Source organism: Lactuca saligna, chromosome 7 (assembly GCF_052625555.1).
Source record: "Lactuca saligna cultivar CGN05327 chromosome 7, ASM5262555v1, whole genome shotgun sequence".
In the NCBI taxonomy this organism is placed as follows: Eukaryota; Viridiplantae; Streptophyta; class Magnoliopsida; order Asterales; family Asteraceae; genus Lactuca; species Lactuca saligna.
In genome coordinates, this window is record NC_136423.1 from 40,950,001 (window position 1) to 40,967,852 (window position 17,852).

General features: G+C 27.2%; 1 protein-coding gene across 1 annotated transcript; it reads left to right on the forward strand.

Moving 5' to 3' along the window:
- Positions 1 to 10,939: 10,939 nt before the first annotated feature.
- LOC145005158 (cation-dependent phenylpropanoid and flavonoid 8-O-methyltransferase 1-like) lies at positions 10,940 to 16,113 on the forward strand. The gene is made up of 5 exons (XM_078964209.1): positions 10,940 to 11,012; positions 11,086 to 11,165; positions 11,244 to 11,388; positions 11,476 to 11,607; positions 15,632 to 16,113. Exons 1-5 carry the CDS (start codon positions 10,956 to 10,958, stop codon positions 15,917 to 15,919), a joined length of 702 nt encoding a protein of 233 aa, XP_078820335.1. The 5' UTR covers positions 10,940 to 10,955; the 3' UTR covers positions 15,920 to 16,113.
- Positions 16,114 to 17,852: the final 1,739 nt, after the last annotated feature.

Consider the following 17,852-nt stretch of genomic DNA (forward strand, 5'->3'; position numbering starts at 1 on the left):
TATTTACGTTTTAGTTTTAGTTTTTTGGTTTTGTATTTCTCACTACTCGTATCAAAATCAATAAAAAAAAGAGAAGAATAATAAATAACTAAAATTATAAAAAAATTGAAAAACAAAATGTCAATAATGATAATGTTAAATGCAATAATAAAGTTGCTAACAATATTAACTATGAAGCATCCATTTAGATAAACATATACCGTAACCGCATAAAAAAAAAATGCTTGAATTCACAAATAAGAATAATTAAAGAAAAGTGGTTTTGACATGGATTATAGAACTTAAGTTTATTTACTTGAATAAAACTAAATACAAACATTATCTCTCTCTCTCTCTCTCTCTATATATATATATATATATATATATATATATATATATATATATATATATTTATATATATATAATGTTTCATATCTTTCTACCAAAATTTTCTTTTTTATTTTATCTTGATTCTCTCTCTCTCTCTCTATATATATATATATATATATATATATATACACACACACACACACACACAAATGGTGCTTTAGGTTTGTAGTATATTGCAAATTTGGTACATTGGTAAAGTAGTATTTTTATAAAAATCTAACAGCTAAAAATTTAGATTTAACGGCATAAAAATCATTCATTAAATTTTGCAAACCACATAGACCAATAACGTGACATTGTCTATGAAAATACTCAAAGTGATATATTATTTAAACAATAGGGACCAATTTATAAATTTTGTAAAGTTTTAATGATTTTTGCTTGTATATAAAAAACTATATTTAAGGATTTATTTTTATTTTTGGTACAAAAACTTGAAAGATGATAGACCTTACCTACAGACATTAAAATATACTACGAAAAAAATTAAAAAATAAATTCGAAACCAACCAAAAAGAAGAAATACGAAAAATTCAATATGTATTAATATATTAGAGTATATTACAATGTTTACGTTTTAGTTTTAGTTTTTTGGTTTTGTATTTCTCACTACTCGTATCAAAATCAATAAAAAAAGAGAAGAATAATAAATAACTAAAATTATAAAAAAATTGAAAAACAAAATGTCAATAATGATAATGTTAAATGCAATAATAAAATTGCTAACAATATTAACTATGAAGCATCCATTTAGATAAACATATACCGTAACCGCATAAAAAAAAAATGCTTGAATTCACAAATAAGAATAATTAAAGAAAAGTGGTTTTGACATGGATTATAGAACTTAAGTTTATTTACTTGAATAAAACTAAATACAAACATTATCTCTCTCTCTCTCTCTCTATATATATATATATATATATATATATATATATATATATATATATAATGTTTCATATCTTTCTACCAAAATTTTCCTTTTTATTTTATCTTGATTCTCTCTCTCTCTCTCTCTCTCTCTATATATATATATATATATATACATATATATATATATATATACACACACACACACACACAAATGGTGCTTTAGGTTTGTAGTATATTGCAAATTTGGTACATTGGTAAAGTAGTATTTTTATAAAAATCTAACAGCTAAAAATTTAGATTTAACGGTATAAAAATCATTCATTAAATTTTGCAAACCACATAGACCAATAACGTGACATTGTCTATGAAAATACTCAAAGTGATATATTATTTAAACAATAGGGACCAATTTATAAATTTTGTTAAGTTTTAATGATTTTTGCTTGTATATAAAAAACTATATTTAAGGATTTATTTTTATTTTTGGTACAAAAACTTGAAAGATGATAGACCTTACCTACAGACACTAAACTATAAAAAACTATATTTAAGGATTTATTTTTATTTTTCGTACAAAGACTTTAAACATGATAGACTCAACCTAATGACACTAAATTATAAAAGAAGTAGTTTTGTTTTCTAAAAAGTTACCAACAATATTCATTTTCTATACCAACTAATTTCCTTTTATTAGATAAAAATAAAAGTGTTTGAAAATTTTCATTTATGGAGGTATTGCCATTACAATTGTCAATGAAAAAAAAAGGACAATGATTTCAACGTGTTCCAATTTATCAATGTAGGGTTACGTTTCACTAATTATACTGAGAAACACAGATTCAATGGAACAAAAAAACGCAACCCACAAAGTTCTATTGGAAACTCATGAATTATACAAGGTTGGTTGGCAACTTCTTTATTTTTATTTTTTGCTTCAAATTTTCAACTTCTTTATTTTACACGTTTTGAAAAAATAAACAAAGAGATACCAAATTGATGAAAAATAAAACGAAACAACGCAAAAATAAAAATAGGGAAAAAAATTAAAAGTAATACGTAAAATTTAAAATATACTACGAAAAAAACTAAAAAAAAAAATCCAAACCAACCAAAAAGAAGAAATATGAAAAATTCAATATGTATTAATATATTAAAGTATATTACAATATTTACGTTTTAGTTTTAGTTTTTTGGTTTTCTATTTCTCACTACTAGCATCAAAATCAATAAAAAAAGAGAAGAATAATAAATAACTAAAATTATAAAAAAAATTGAAAACAAAATATCAATAATCATAATGCTAAATGCAATAATAAAGTTGTTAACAATATTAACTATGAAGCATCCATTTAGAAAAACATATATCGTAACGGCATAAAAAAAATCAATGCTTGAATTCACAAATAAGAATAATTAAAGAAAAGTGGTTTTGACATGGATTATAGAACTTAAGTTTATTTACTTGAATAAAAGTAAATAAAAACATTATATATATATATATATATATATATATATATATATATATATATATATATATATATATATATATATATATATATATATATAATGTTTCATATCTTCCTACCAAAATTTTCCATTTTATTTGATCTTGATTCTCTCTCTCTCTCTCTCTCTCTCTATATATATATATATATATATATATATATATATATATATATATATATATATATATATATATATATACACACACACACGCACACACAAATGATGCTTTAGGTTTGTAGTATATTGGAAATTTGGTATATTGGTAAAATAGTATTTTTATAAAAATATAACAGCTAAAAATTTAGATTTAACAACATAAATTTTGTTAAGTTTTATCGATTTTTGATTGTATATAAAAAACTATATTTAAGGATTTATTTTTATTTTTCGTACAAAAACTTGAAACATGATAGACCTAACCTACAAACACTAAACTATAAAAAAACTATATTTAATGATTTATTTTTGTTGTTGTTACAAAGACTTGAAACTTGATAGACCTAACCTACAAACACTAAACTATAAAGGAAATAGTTTTTTTATCTAAAAAAGCTTCATTTATCCTTACCCCATATCTATTTATTCCTACGCTCTAATCATTACTATTTGTAATTTATTATGTACTTTTTACTAATCATTGATACTATTAATAATTAAGTTATAAATATAGTTTTTTTAATATACAAATATTACTGTTGTCAAAATTTTATTCTAGGCAATAAATTTTGTTTTGGTCCGAGAAGAGATGAGTATGCGATGTTTTTACAAGGAAAAAAGTTGAAGAATTTTCAAAAAGTGTTGATCTAAAATTAGAAAATTTACCGTCAAATTGTTAAAATAACAATTTGAATAAAATTAAAATGATGCCAGATCTTTTTGAGAAAAAATTAATTTAAATTAAGTTGAAAGCAAAAATACAAAATATAAAATATTTATAATAATAACTAATTAAACAAGTAAAACTACATATTATAATAATAACTAATTAAACAAGTAAAACTAAATTAAAAAATAATAACTAATGACTAAAAGTGATACATCACATGTATAATAAATTTATTTATTAGAACATTATTTAGTTTATTTATAGATAATTTATTAATACTATTTTTATAATATATATATATATATATATATATATATATATATATATATATATATATATATATATATATATATATAATATTGATTTAATTAAAAAAATTAAAACCCAACGCAATGATAATAAAATAATATTTTGACATTTCGGCTGTTAAAAAAATAAAAATCGACAACTTTTAATTAAAGAGTTCGAACACATTCATATGTAATATTTAATATGTATTCAATGTGTTTCAAACTTTATTATTTCCATTTCCTTATAACTATTTGTTAATTTTTTTGCTAATTTTCTAATAAAATATTCAGCTATTAAAAAAACAAAGTTTTTATAAGGTAATTTTAAATAGAAAATGACTTAGGAGGGTAACTATCTTTTATCCGTGTTCACATATTGACAACTTCTTTTTTTTTTTGTACATAATAAAGCAACTAATTTGTTTTAACTGTTTAAATTACACCAATATTACCGGCTAATACCTTTTTTAACCGGTAACTCAAAGGGAAAATGACTTAGGAGGGTAACTGTCTCTTATCCGTGTTCACATGTTGGCAATTTCTTATTTTTTGTAAATAAGAAAACAACTAACTTGTTTTAATTGAGTAACATCTCAAAAATAATGATAAAAAATTTGGTTTTTAATTTAATATTAAAACCATAATTGTCAAACCACTAATTTAATACTCCGATATTGGGCCCCGCCCGATATTAGGCCCTGCCTAGCATCGTGCCTCGCTCGGTAAAGAAGTTGCTAACAAACCTTATATACCAACTAATTTTCTTTTTTTAAATAAAAAATAAAAGTGTTTGAAAGATTTCATTTATGGTGGTACTGCCATCATCATTATCAATGAAAAAAAAGTACCATGATTTCAACGTGTTCCAATTTATCAATGTGGGGTTACTTTTCACAAACTATACTGAGAAACATGGATCTAATGGAAGAAAAAATCGCCACCCACAAAGACTTATTTGAAACTCATGTATTATATAACGTTTGTTGGCAACTTCTTTATTTTTATTTTTTCTTCAACTTTTCAACTTCTTTATTTTACACCTTTTGAAAAAAAAATGATAACAAATTGAAGAAAAATAAATTGAAAAAACGAAAAAATAAAAATAGGAAAAAATAAAAAGTAATACGAAAATTTTAAAATATAATACGAAAAAATTAGAAAAAAATTACGAAAAAAAACCAAAAAGAAGAAAGACGAAAACTACAAAATTAATTAATATCCCAGCTGACGAGATATGTCCGGTATGTCGCAAGACATGTTTGGACTCTTTTGGAAAGCATGCAGTTCACTGTAAAAAAACTCTCGGGGTTCAAATACAGGCACGATATGGTCATAAATGTTTTGTTCGATATATTTAAGCGTGCAAGAGTTTCCGCTAAGAAAGAGGCACCTATGAATTTCTTGACTGACCCGACAGAAGGAAGGTCAACCTTTAGACCGCCTGACATTTTGATTTTTGGATGGGTCGGAGGGAAACATGCATGTGTGGACCTTACAGGGGTATCCCTTATCGTGTGCTTGAGGGCGGGGGGTTTCACGGCAGGACTGACTGCTTTAAAAGCTGCTACCGGCAAAGTCGACAAACATGAGAAATCGTGCATGGAAAATCAACACGTGTTTATACCATTTGCGTTTGATATGTTTGGTTTCCTCGCACCGGATGCGGTAGAGTTTCTTAATAGAGTACAACGGATTATGCATTGCAATGGTATATCCCCTAGTTTTATGAATGTAGTCTTTAAAATATTGAGCTTTGCTATACAAAAAGGCTTAGCGGCGCAGGTTGTTACCCGTTTTCCATCTCACTTGTTGTACGATGATAATTAAATCCAAATTACCAGATACGTTTTGAGAAAAAAAAGTTTTAGTTTTTTGGTTATCTATTTCTCATTACTTGAATCAAAATAAGTTAAAACAATAGAAGAATAATAAATAACTAAAATTATAAAAAAAATATATAAAATAAAATGTCAATAATGATAATGCTAAATGAAAACATAAAGTTGCTAACAAAAATAACTATGAAGCATCCAAGTAAAAAAAACATATATCGTAACGACATAATATTAAAAAAAAAAAAAATCAATGCATGAATTCACAAACAAGAAAAATTAAATAAAAATGGTTTTGACATTGTTTATAGTACTTAAGTTTATTTACTTGAATCAAACTAAATAAAAACATTAAAAAACCATAAATAACTAAAATTATAAAATAAAAATAGAAAACAAAATGTTGAGAAGATAAAAAAAATAATAATAAAGTTATCAAATTGTTAAAATTATATATATATATATATATATATATATATATATATATATATATATATATATATATATATATATATATATAGGTAGGTTCAAATGTTTCTCACATCTATTGTGTGCTAGAATGTACCAATAAGAATTGAGTAAACATTAAATGTATATTAAATGATATCCATATTTATAATTCCTGCTTATAGAGACTAATTTAATTCGTCATTAATGTGAATAATAATATTCTTTCAGAATGAATTCATATATAAAATAATAAAAGTGTATTCTAGGAGAACGAGAGTATATTCTACTAGAATACACCCTCATTCTTCATATTCCATACAACTTTATTATATTTTAAGTGAGTGAGTCCTAAAATAATGTTATTGCTGACATAAAAACTAGATACGAATTCATTCTGAAAAAATGTTATTGCTGACATTAATGACGCATTTAATTAATTTCCATAAAGAGAAAATTATAATTATGGATATCATTTAATATATATACAATTATGGAAGTCATATATATATATATATATATATATATATATATATATATATATATATATATCATTATTTAATTAAATAATAATATAATTTTACTAAATTCCTATTGGTGCATTCTAGCACACAATAAATGTAAAAAACACTTTAACCTAGCCATATATATATATATATATATATATATATATATATATATATATATATATATATTTAGGTTCATATATAAATCTTATTTATTGTGTGAATGTATGGCTAAATCTAAACCAATCATTTGAAAAATATAATTTTGTAACTTTATTAATTATATTAATTATAACCTAATATTAATCTACTACGATTATGGTAAGTACTTAGTGATCGTTATAATTAAGATCTCCAGACTCTAATAAGCTACATACCGACAAAGCTATTCTCGTTGCCCATCATCATACCACCATTATATACAATCATCGATCCCGCCTAACGCCGACCAGAGGCCGATCTCATCGTCTTCGCTGGAATGAACGCTACCACATAACAGTGACCTTCCATTTTTTTTCTTCTTCAACTTGAATGATAGGTATAGATCTCGATTTCAAGACCTACAATTCGATTTCAAGATAGAGAATCCAAACCTGCAACTCGATTTCAAGATGGAGAATCCATACCTAACCTCTTCGTTGCTTAAGCCCTCATTATACCACTCGTAATTGCTTTCCGCTCTTTCACTACTCGATTATGATGAGTCCTCTTTTTATCAGTCTAAATTTTGCATCTCTTATCATCAATTTTTTGGTAACAATTTCTGAAACTCCTTATTTCTATCCAGCTTGAACACAATGTCTTTTGTAACTTCAAATGATAAATTTGGATTTTTATGGAATAAATAAATTCAAATGATGAAATTGGGTTGCTAGTTGGGGATAAAGGAGATGAAAAACCAGTTCAATTTGATAATATTGAAATGTAGGTAATCAGTTTACTTTGACAATCAATGTCTGTTTTTTTAGAAATTTTTTATTTAACTATTGTTCTTTAAGAATATCTGTATATAGGACCAACCAAGTTGTAAACAATATGATAGTTCTTTTGTTTGTTTTTAAGGTTTTTTTTTTGGAATTGATTGCTATTTGTGAAGCATTCTCATAGTCAATGATAAATACGTGTAATATTGATAATTTGCAAATTCAAATATTTTGACATTTAATCTTAGGCCAGGTCAATGAGAATTGGCTATGTGAAGCAACAATTGATTTTGTAAGCATTAGAGTGGCTGAAGAAAGTTAGTTCTTAACCATTTTGATGAACATACCAGAATATTCAATGTTAAAAAAATGATTATTAACAATGTTCATGTTATATAAAAGTTTTAATTTTATAAAATTGAAACATGTAGCCACAATTGTTTATTCTTAACCATTCTCATGATTCAAACAAAATCTTTTGAGTTCGAAAAAGTTGATTCTTAACCATTCTCAAATTATGTAAAAAGTTGTAATTAAAAAAAAATTGATTCTTAAATCTGTAAGAACCATGATAATTGTTAGAAAAAATATTAAGCATTATAATGGTATATAAAAAGTCACAAGATTTCATTCTTAACTATTCTTATGATCGCCTACATCAAAGTGGTTATGGCCAACTAAGTTCTATCTTTGATGTTCTTTTTTAATAAATTTACAGTTCAAGCTATATATTCGTAGAGAATAATGTATGTCCATCCTTTTTGTGTAGTTGAATTTCCTTTGTATATATATACCCATTCTACAAGAATTTAGTCACTTTATGTAATTATGTTTGTATTCTCAAAAATATGGAAATTCAATGTCCTAAGCGTTTATCTGGTTTTTGTCAAGAACCATTAATATATTGAAAAGTTTGTTTTCTTGGTAGTTGTCAGTTTCTAGCAAAATATTCTCAAAGAATATTATATGTTATTCTATTTCATTTTAGTAATCTGACTTATATATATATATATATATATATATATATATATATATATATATATATATATATATATTGTAGTGTTTTATTTTATTCAAGAGGATAATAGTAATACTTCAAGAGGGTTGTATGATGCATTTCACGAGAAACAAGAATGTAGGTAGTTTTGGTTGTTTAAAGATGATCATGAACAGTGATGAAGAATGTAGGGTTTTTGTATTTCAGTTTGCCTTTTTGATACTTAGATTCTTAAAGAATGTAGTATATAATATATTTTTTTTAATCATCAAGAAGATTGTATATTATAAAAAAATAAAGTATATATTACAAACATATTCTTAAAGAATATAGTATAGATGGTTGTATATATTCTTCAAAATATTGTATACATTATTGTTTTATGTTATAGAAATGGTATATATTCTTGATTATAGTGCACTATTTTTTCTATGATATCACATTATATACTCATGTATTCTTTAAGAATGTTTCTTTTTTAATGCAAATTGTTACCATTGAGAATATTTGCAGTAATAATATTTAGCAACGTTTAGTTCTCAAAAAATCTCTTATGATTTCGTATTCTTTACGAATGATCTTGTATTCTTCATCTTTATTTATTGGAAGAATCTCAGATTCTTCCGTATGATTTGTATACTATAAGTTCGTAGATGTGTAGATAATTAGAGTTGATTTTGATAATTAAATATCAATTTTGAATTAAAATAAATGGGTTCCCCATATTTCTATCAACTTCCTTATTGAGAATTAATTAAAAGGACAATTATGAATTTATAATTACTATTTATAATTTTCTTTTATTAAAAAGACATCTTTATATGTATTGTGATCCATTGTAATTATTGTATACCATCTAATCTTAGCCATATACAAATCTAATCTAATGGTCCAAAAATTGTCATACATTCACACAATATATACCATTCACATTTAATCCTAACCCTATATATATATATATATATATATATATATATATATATATATATATATATATATGGGGAAAGGGAATATAAATTACAGTCCCACCTAAGCTTAAGTACTAAACCTCTAAAATATGTCGTTTTAACATGCTAAATATGCCCGGTTTGGTTTCACTTGGCAAATATATCATCCTCCATAACATTTCTTTCTTTCATTATTGTTTTACCATCTTTGTTTTCTTCCCTCAATTGTCGTTTATTACTTCACCCAAGTGAACATTACTAAACCCTAAACCTAAACCTAAACCCTAAATTTAAACCTTAAACCCTAAACCTAAACCTTAATCCCTAAATCTAATCCCTAAACCCTAAACCTTAAACCCTAACCCTAAACCCTAAACCCTAAACCCTAAACCTTAAACTTAAACCCTAAACCCTAAATCTAAACCCTAAACCCTAAGCCCTAAACTGAAACCCCAAACCCTAAACCCTATTGTGTCGATCTTGAATTTACATCTTGAAGTATTAACCATGAATCCATTAACTGTAATATTTATATAGTAAAACAATGTATTTTCAAGAGGTCTAGTACATAAGCTTAGGTGGGGTTGTAATGTATATTCCCTTTTCCATATATATATATATATATATATATATATATATATATATATATATATATATATATATATATATATATATATATATATATATAAAGTTTCTTATCTTCCTACCAAATTTTGCATTCTTATATGATCGTGATACTATATATATATATATATATATATATATATATATATATATATATATATATATATATATATATATATATATTTGTATTTATACTTTATATATATACAAAATTACACAAATGGTGATTAAGGTGAGGTTTATTTTAAATTGTAAATTTGGTATAAAGGTGCAATAGTATTTTTATAAAAATCTAAGAGCTAGAAAATTAGATTTAACGGTAGAAGAACGATTCATTAAATTTTGCAAACCACATGGACCAATGATGTAACATTGTCCACGAATATACTCAAAGTGAGATATTTTTTAAACCATAGGGTCCAATTATGAAATTTCGTCTATTTTTTATGAATATTTCTTGTAATTAAAAAACTGTATTTAAGAATTTTTTTTTTTATTTTTGTACAAGGATTTTAAAAATAATAGACACACCTACTGACACTAACCTCCAAAAGAACTAGTTTTTATTTTCTAAAAAATTTCCAACAATATTCATATTCTATACCAATTATTATTATTATTATTATTATTATTATTATTATTATTATTATTATTATTAATATTATTTTGTAGGTAAAATATGAAAGTGTTTGAAAGATTTTCATTTATGGTGGTATAGACACCATCATTGTGAAAAAAAGGACGATAATTTCATTTGTTCCTATTTATAAATGTAGCATTACACTTCACAAATTATACTGAGAAAAACAGATCCAATGGAACCAAAATTCGCAACCAACAAAGGCTTATTGGAAACTCATGTGTTATACAAGGTTGCTTCACAACTTCTTTATTATTTTTGCTTCAAATCTTCAAAACTACCCAACTTATATGATTTACATGCAGTATATTATGGAGAATAACGTGTACCCTCGCGAACCCAAACCATTGAAGGAGCTTCGGGCTCTCACCACTACACACCCATGGTAAAAACATCACGTTTTTTGAGATATGAACATTATTTTGTGCAAATTAGATTACATGATTTATTTATTAATTTGTAGGGCTGTGATGGGCACGGCACCCGATGCTGGCCCGTTGATTGAGATCTTGTTGAAGGTCATTGGCGCGAAAAAGACCATAGAGATTGGGGTTTTTACAGGTTACTCGTTGTTACTAACTGCTCTTGCGATTCCTGAAGATGGCAAGGTTTGTCATTATGTTACAGTTTGAGTTTAAGGATAAACAAACTTGTAATTATGCATGCTAGTTTACAAAGCATTGAGTTTTGAGCAGATTGTAGCTATAGATGTGGATCGGGAAGCCTATGAGATTGGTCTACCGGTTATACAAAAGGCCGGGGTGGAGCATAAGATCAACTTTATTGAATCCGAGGGTCTACCAGCTCTTGATAAACTCTTGGAGGATGTAAGTTTAAATATTTTGGTCCAAATTGTGCATTGAAACGTGGACTAGGTTTTGCCTTCATAAGGTTCACGATTTAATCACTAATCCAAAGCAAAACGATAAATGATTCTTGACCAAATTATATATCAATAGTGTTTAATTTTTTATTTTCTCCTGAAGCATGGTTATTACAAACACACAAAATTGACTGCTTACGTAAGCGATCAGAATGAGTACGTTCAATTATAGTGAGAACTTTTTTGTATAATTAATCAGGAATGGAACAGAATTTTAAAATAAGGGATCCTACATTATAATATTTGAAATCAAAAAATTAATACATAGTTACATACTATTAAGAAGTTAAGGTATGTGGTGTTTATACTACCTACTATGATTGAAATTATTTGGGTCAAAAGTCGAACAATAAATCAAGTAATCGTGTTCGTAAATATCTGGATGCGAAAATTCCGATATCCGATATTAAATTATCTGAAAATTTGGATATTTGATTTTTCGGATTTGGATAAAAAATAGTCATTTTAGAAATTTTCGGATATCAATTATTTTTATTTTTATTATTATTTTTTTAATAAACATTTTCTTAATTATTTTATGAAAATGGAAATTAATAATTCATTAGTCAATACCTACGGTATATTTGCTTCATCAATGAAAGTATGAAACAACAAAAAATACTTATAGGGTGTATTTGTGTAATGTCGGTAGCTGTTTTTTTTTTTTTGTCTATCCCACCGAAACAACTAGATTTAGTGGTCTCAACACAATATAATAAATGATGATGCTTTGATTGATCCATCCACATATGGTTATTGTTTTCTAACGTGTAGAATTTTATTTCTAAATTGTTTAAGTTATTAAAAAATGGGAGCTTGGTTCTGTTTTTCTAACAAACTAAGAATTAAAAAAATGAATACCACAAATTAATTAGATATACTTATAACTAACTTGTAATGATGATGAACGTAAGAAATTAACAAGCTACAAAAAACTAATATATCTAGATAACACAACAGTAAAATCATGAAATAATTTGTATTATGAATATTACAAATAATTACATTGTAAATAATAAAAAAAACTAAATATAAAATATTTCGGTGTACTGTATTCTATGTGTTCGTTTCGCAAGTTAAGAGGTGATCTAGTTTTACATATAAAAAGATTTGGCGATGAATAATATTTGTTATATAAGCATTAAATTGAGGGTATGTAATATCATTATTTAGCATATAATATACTTTTTTTGGTATTATAATTTAATCAGATAACATTTTAAATAAGATGGAAATGGGGATAAAGGGATTTATTTTATATGCATTATAATGGGTTTATGGACTGGATTTCTGACTGATTATTATTAAGCTGACCATTTAAGAACATTTGAAGAGTTTTATTATTATGTTTCTAGATTTTCTACATATAATATTTCTCAGAATTCATCTTATTGTTAATCTTAATTGAATTATGAACATTTTTTTTTTTAATTTTTTCCTACTTAATTTAGTTTATTAAAAATAGTATTTCATGTAAGAAGTATTAATTTTTAACGATTATATAATATTTTCAATGTTTTTTGTTTTAATATTTATAACTTAATATAAAGTGTTGTCATAATTTATATGTTTTAAGTAAGACAAAATTGCAAAAATGGTCCCTGTGGTTGGCAAAATTCTGCAGTTTTGGTCCAAAAAAGTTTGGTGGTGCATGAATGGTCCAATTTTGGATATTTTTAGTGTTTTTGGTCCCTATACACTTAAAATGACTATTATGCCCTTTAGATTTGTATTTTCTATTTTTTTTAATGTTTTTAAATAATTAAAGATACAAAAAGTCTCTCTCTCTCTCTCTCTCTCTCTCTCTCTCTCTCTCTTTCTCTCTCTCTCTCTCAAGAATACCCACCAGATGCCACCCTCTCAAGAACTCCCAACATATCCCACCATCGTTCACCACCAAGATCCATCTGCTACCAACGACGTTCACCACCACCATTTGTCTGCCATCATCGCCATTTACCACCACCATCCGCCTGCAACCGTCGTTGTTCTCCACCATTCGCTTAAGAACACACCCAAAATCTTTCTTTATCTCTCTCCTGCCACTATCTACATTCCCCAACACCATTCGCCGCCAACCACCTCCATCTCCCCCACCCCCACCTCTCCTTCCTTAACCTGATAAGCTTTCACCAGCAACCACCAAACCACCCCCAGATGTTGCCGGAAAAATCAAACCAAAAGCTTGGTCAAGCTCTGCTAACTTCTCACCATCCACAAAGACCCGAAAAATCAGAAAATTGATGGATTTAAAGAAGAAGGTGAGTGTTGAATGTGGCTTGATGTTGATTTTCTTATCGAATATTCAATGTGGAAGAAGGTGGATTAAAGGGAACATATGAGGTCGATGGTGTCGGCGCATCCAACAGCCTCCCAAATTAGCCAACAATCACCACCATAAACACTCCTCCACCCCTTTCTTGATCATACGAAAATCACCACCAATCACCTCCAAAATTAGCCACCGATCACCACCATAAATTTGACTTGACGTCTCTATTTAGAACAAAGAAAAAGAAATGGGAGGTAGGTGTCGATCAATTGTGAAAAACTAGAGACGTGGGGTGAACCAAGGTGATATAGGGCAAGAAAAAACCCAACCTCTCCGATCACCTTCTTTGTCTTCAAATTTTGAGATAACTTCCAAACCCCGACCCTTCATGTTCGTCTCCTTCTTCTTTAGAACAAAAAACTGTGGAGATTTGGGGTTTTTGTTACAGGTGTTCAAATGTAACGGTGGGACGATGGTCGTTGAAGAAACAGATGTGAAGGGTGGTTATTGGTGGTGCGAAGGAGAAGCATGGGGCGATGAAGCCTGCAATATTGATCCGGTAGAGAACACCTTCAAGAACGAGTTGGGTTTCTTTTTTATCGGGAGGATCAGAGAAAAAGAGAGAGAGAGAGAGAAAGAGAGAGAGAGAGAGAGAGAGAGAGAGTGTGTGTGTGTGTGTGTGTGTGTGTGTGTGAGTGGTGGGTTTATTTTATTTTTGTTTTTCATTTTATTATAAGAATAAGAAAATAAATAAAAGAAATTAAAATATAATTATTTAAGGGGCATATTAGTCATTTTAGGTGGGATGTGGACCAAAAACACAAGAAAATACAACCATAGGGACCAAAACCACACAATGTATCTAAAATTGGACCAGTGGTGCACCAACATTTTGTTTTGGACCAAAAGCACATAAATTTGCCAACCACAGGGACCATTTTTGCAATTTTGTCTTTAAGTAAAGACCCGGTATAGTTGTCTTTAAGTACTAATTTCTACTATAATTTTTTATTTTATTAAAATTGTCCGCATTATATTATGACGTGAATTAGAAAACGCAAATTTAAATGAGTTTATAGAAAATTTTAAACAGATGATCAATAAATTGGTTAACTTTGAAAAATAAAAATGGTATTGAAAAATGTAATTAACGATTAGTGAAATATAAAATTAATGGTTAAAGTTAATGTAAATGGAATCTTTCAAGTTTCACTAGTTTTAAGTCCTATCAAAACTCAACTTTTATGGATGATTTATGGTTAATTTTCAGTTATCGGCCAACAAGGGTTAAATGGTTAAAGTTAATGTAAATAAATATATGAACATGATTACAAAAACTATATTACTCAAAGATCATTATAATTATTTGAACAAATCGATCCAGTAGGTTAAACGAATTTTAGTCGGTTAATTGACCCATTTGACTTGTTATCATTATAGTAATTAATTTTATCTGTTCGACTCCTTTTCAATAAAGCACAATCCAAATTGACCAATTACTTTTAAATTACCGAGTTCATGAATTGAAATTGTGACATCTACAAAACCTTCTATTTTAGCCTCTTCGGACTTGTATTCCCGATTCAAACCACGTTGTCCCCCCTTCAGCCAAAGAGTTTCTTTAATTAATTAGATTCACTTGATAAAGGTAATGATTTTGTATTACACAACTAATCAACGATCTTTCTCCTTGTAGCCTGAAAACCAAGGTAGCTTCGACTACGTTTTTGTTGATGCAGACAAAGGAAACTACATCAACTACCATGAGCTAATATTGAAATTGTTGAAGGTCAATGGGATTGTTGTATATGACAACACACTCTGGTTTGGAACAGTTGCAAAACCCGAGGATGCAGTTCCAGAAGGATATAGAAGGGGGAGAACTGCCATTGTAGAGTTTAACAAAGCACTCGCAGCTGACCCTCGTGTCGACATCTCTATGATTCCATTAGGTGATGGCCTCACCATATGCAGACGTCTCTAGCTATACTAGGATTTGAGACATCGGTTTCTTATCTCCTTTATCTATAAATTTCGTATGTCATGATGACTATTGTTCATCTTTTAAATAACTAGTTTTAATCGTGGTATGTGAAGTCTTTGTTGAAGTACTTGTATGAAAAATAAAAAAAAGCAGACGAATTAAAATAAACAAAATACCTAGCTTTTTGTTGTCTCATCTTAACTATTGCTTAAAGCTTGATGTAGTTTTAATTCACTATTAATCCTTCAATCCAAGAAACAAAGTACCAAACAAGATCATAAGACCATATGGTGAGGGGCAAACGATTTCCAATTGAGCTAAAAATTTACAAGAGTCCTACCAACTCGTTGATCTTCGATCTCAGAAAATATAAACTGATGTGGACATGTTTTGATATGACTTTTGGCCTCAAGAACAGAAGAGCAGGAGGCTGTCCAGCAGCCTATCTTGGCAGCCCAAAATGAAATTAAAAAACCATCATCATATTTTATTTGGGCAGGAAAGGAAAGATACGAATGAGCACAAATGTGAGTCAGCAGCCCATTACAAATTAATTTTCCCATTTTTCTTGTGTGGGGTAGGATAGAAATGCACCAAGTAGAAGAAATAAATGTGCATCACATTTCATTTAAGCCAACACGAACTAATGGACGATATGGCTAGAGCTGGCCAACACGAGCTAAGGGACGATACGGCTAAAGTTGGGAATGAGTCGATTTGGGTTCAATCCATTTATTAATTGGGTTGAAGATTTCAATCTAACTCAACTTGTTTATTTAAATAGGTTGATATTTTCAATCGAACTTAATTTTTCAGATAAATGGATTGTCACCGGGTTGATATGTTTATGCATTTATTAACCTAACCTATTAAATAAATGGATTAAATTTGAGTTTACCCATTTACAATAAAGTAAGTAAATAAAACTTTATTCCATTTAAATTAGTTCCAAACTTAAATAAAATTTCAAAATATGTCAAAAACACAATCACAATTCACAAATACAAATAAATGTTCATATAACATTAAAAATATTTAATTCAAAGTGATTTTAGAGAGTGGCTACTGTTCTCGGTGCCAAAAAATGATAGGAATTATGATTGCATTTTTTTTAAAACATGAATAATAACACAACATTATAATTTATAAAGTAATACTTAGATTAATACATTGTAATATTTAAATAATTATTAAATTAAATATATATTAAAGTTAAATAGTTAGTGAGTTGAAAACAGGTTGATAACTTTTACCTTACCCAACTTATTTAATTAAATGTGTTAGACGAGTTGACCCATTTAATTTAAATGTGTTGAAAATCTCAACTCAACATGCTAATATTAGGTTGGATTGCTGGGTTAAGTCGATTTTTGCCAGCTCTAGATACGACACATTTTTTTTTTGTTTTTATCATTCTTTGCTTACTATTATTTTGCGAACTTAAACAATATTATCATCGCTATTTATATCATGATTTTATTGTCTCGTAATTAGTTATTTTCTTAAGACTAGATTAGGTTAATTTTTACTTTGATTTGCGATGGAGTTTTTGGAGCAACAAAAAGTGACGATTTTAAGAGGTTATGGTTATCTTCATTTGACATGTAATTTTCTATCATTTTTTATTATTATTATTATGAATAGCTAGTTTTTATTTCCAATATTGGGTTAACTTATAGAACTATTAATATTAGGAGTAATTTTGTGTGAGTTTTGATGATATTCTATGAAAGTATTTTCGAGTAAAACATCTATTTATATTCATATGTCTTGAATCATGAGTTTAGATATGTGAATGTTTAATAATTTGGTTAATTTCTTGATTACGTTATAGATCTTCCAATTAACAAGGAACAAATGGTTTTTGTGTTTGTTTTCTTTCCACACAATCATGAAAATATTTTCTCCAACATGTTAGTGAAAACATTTTAAA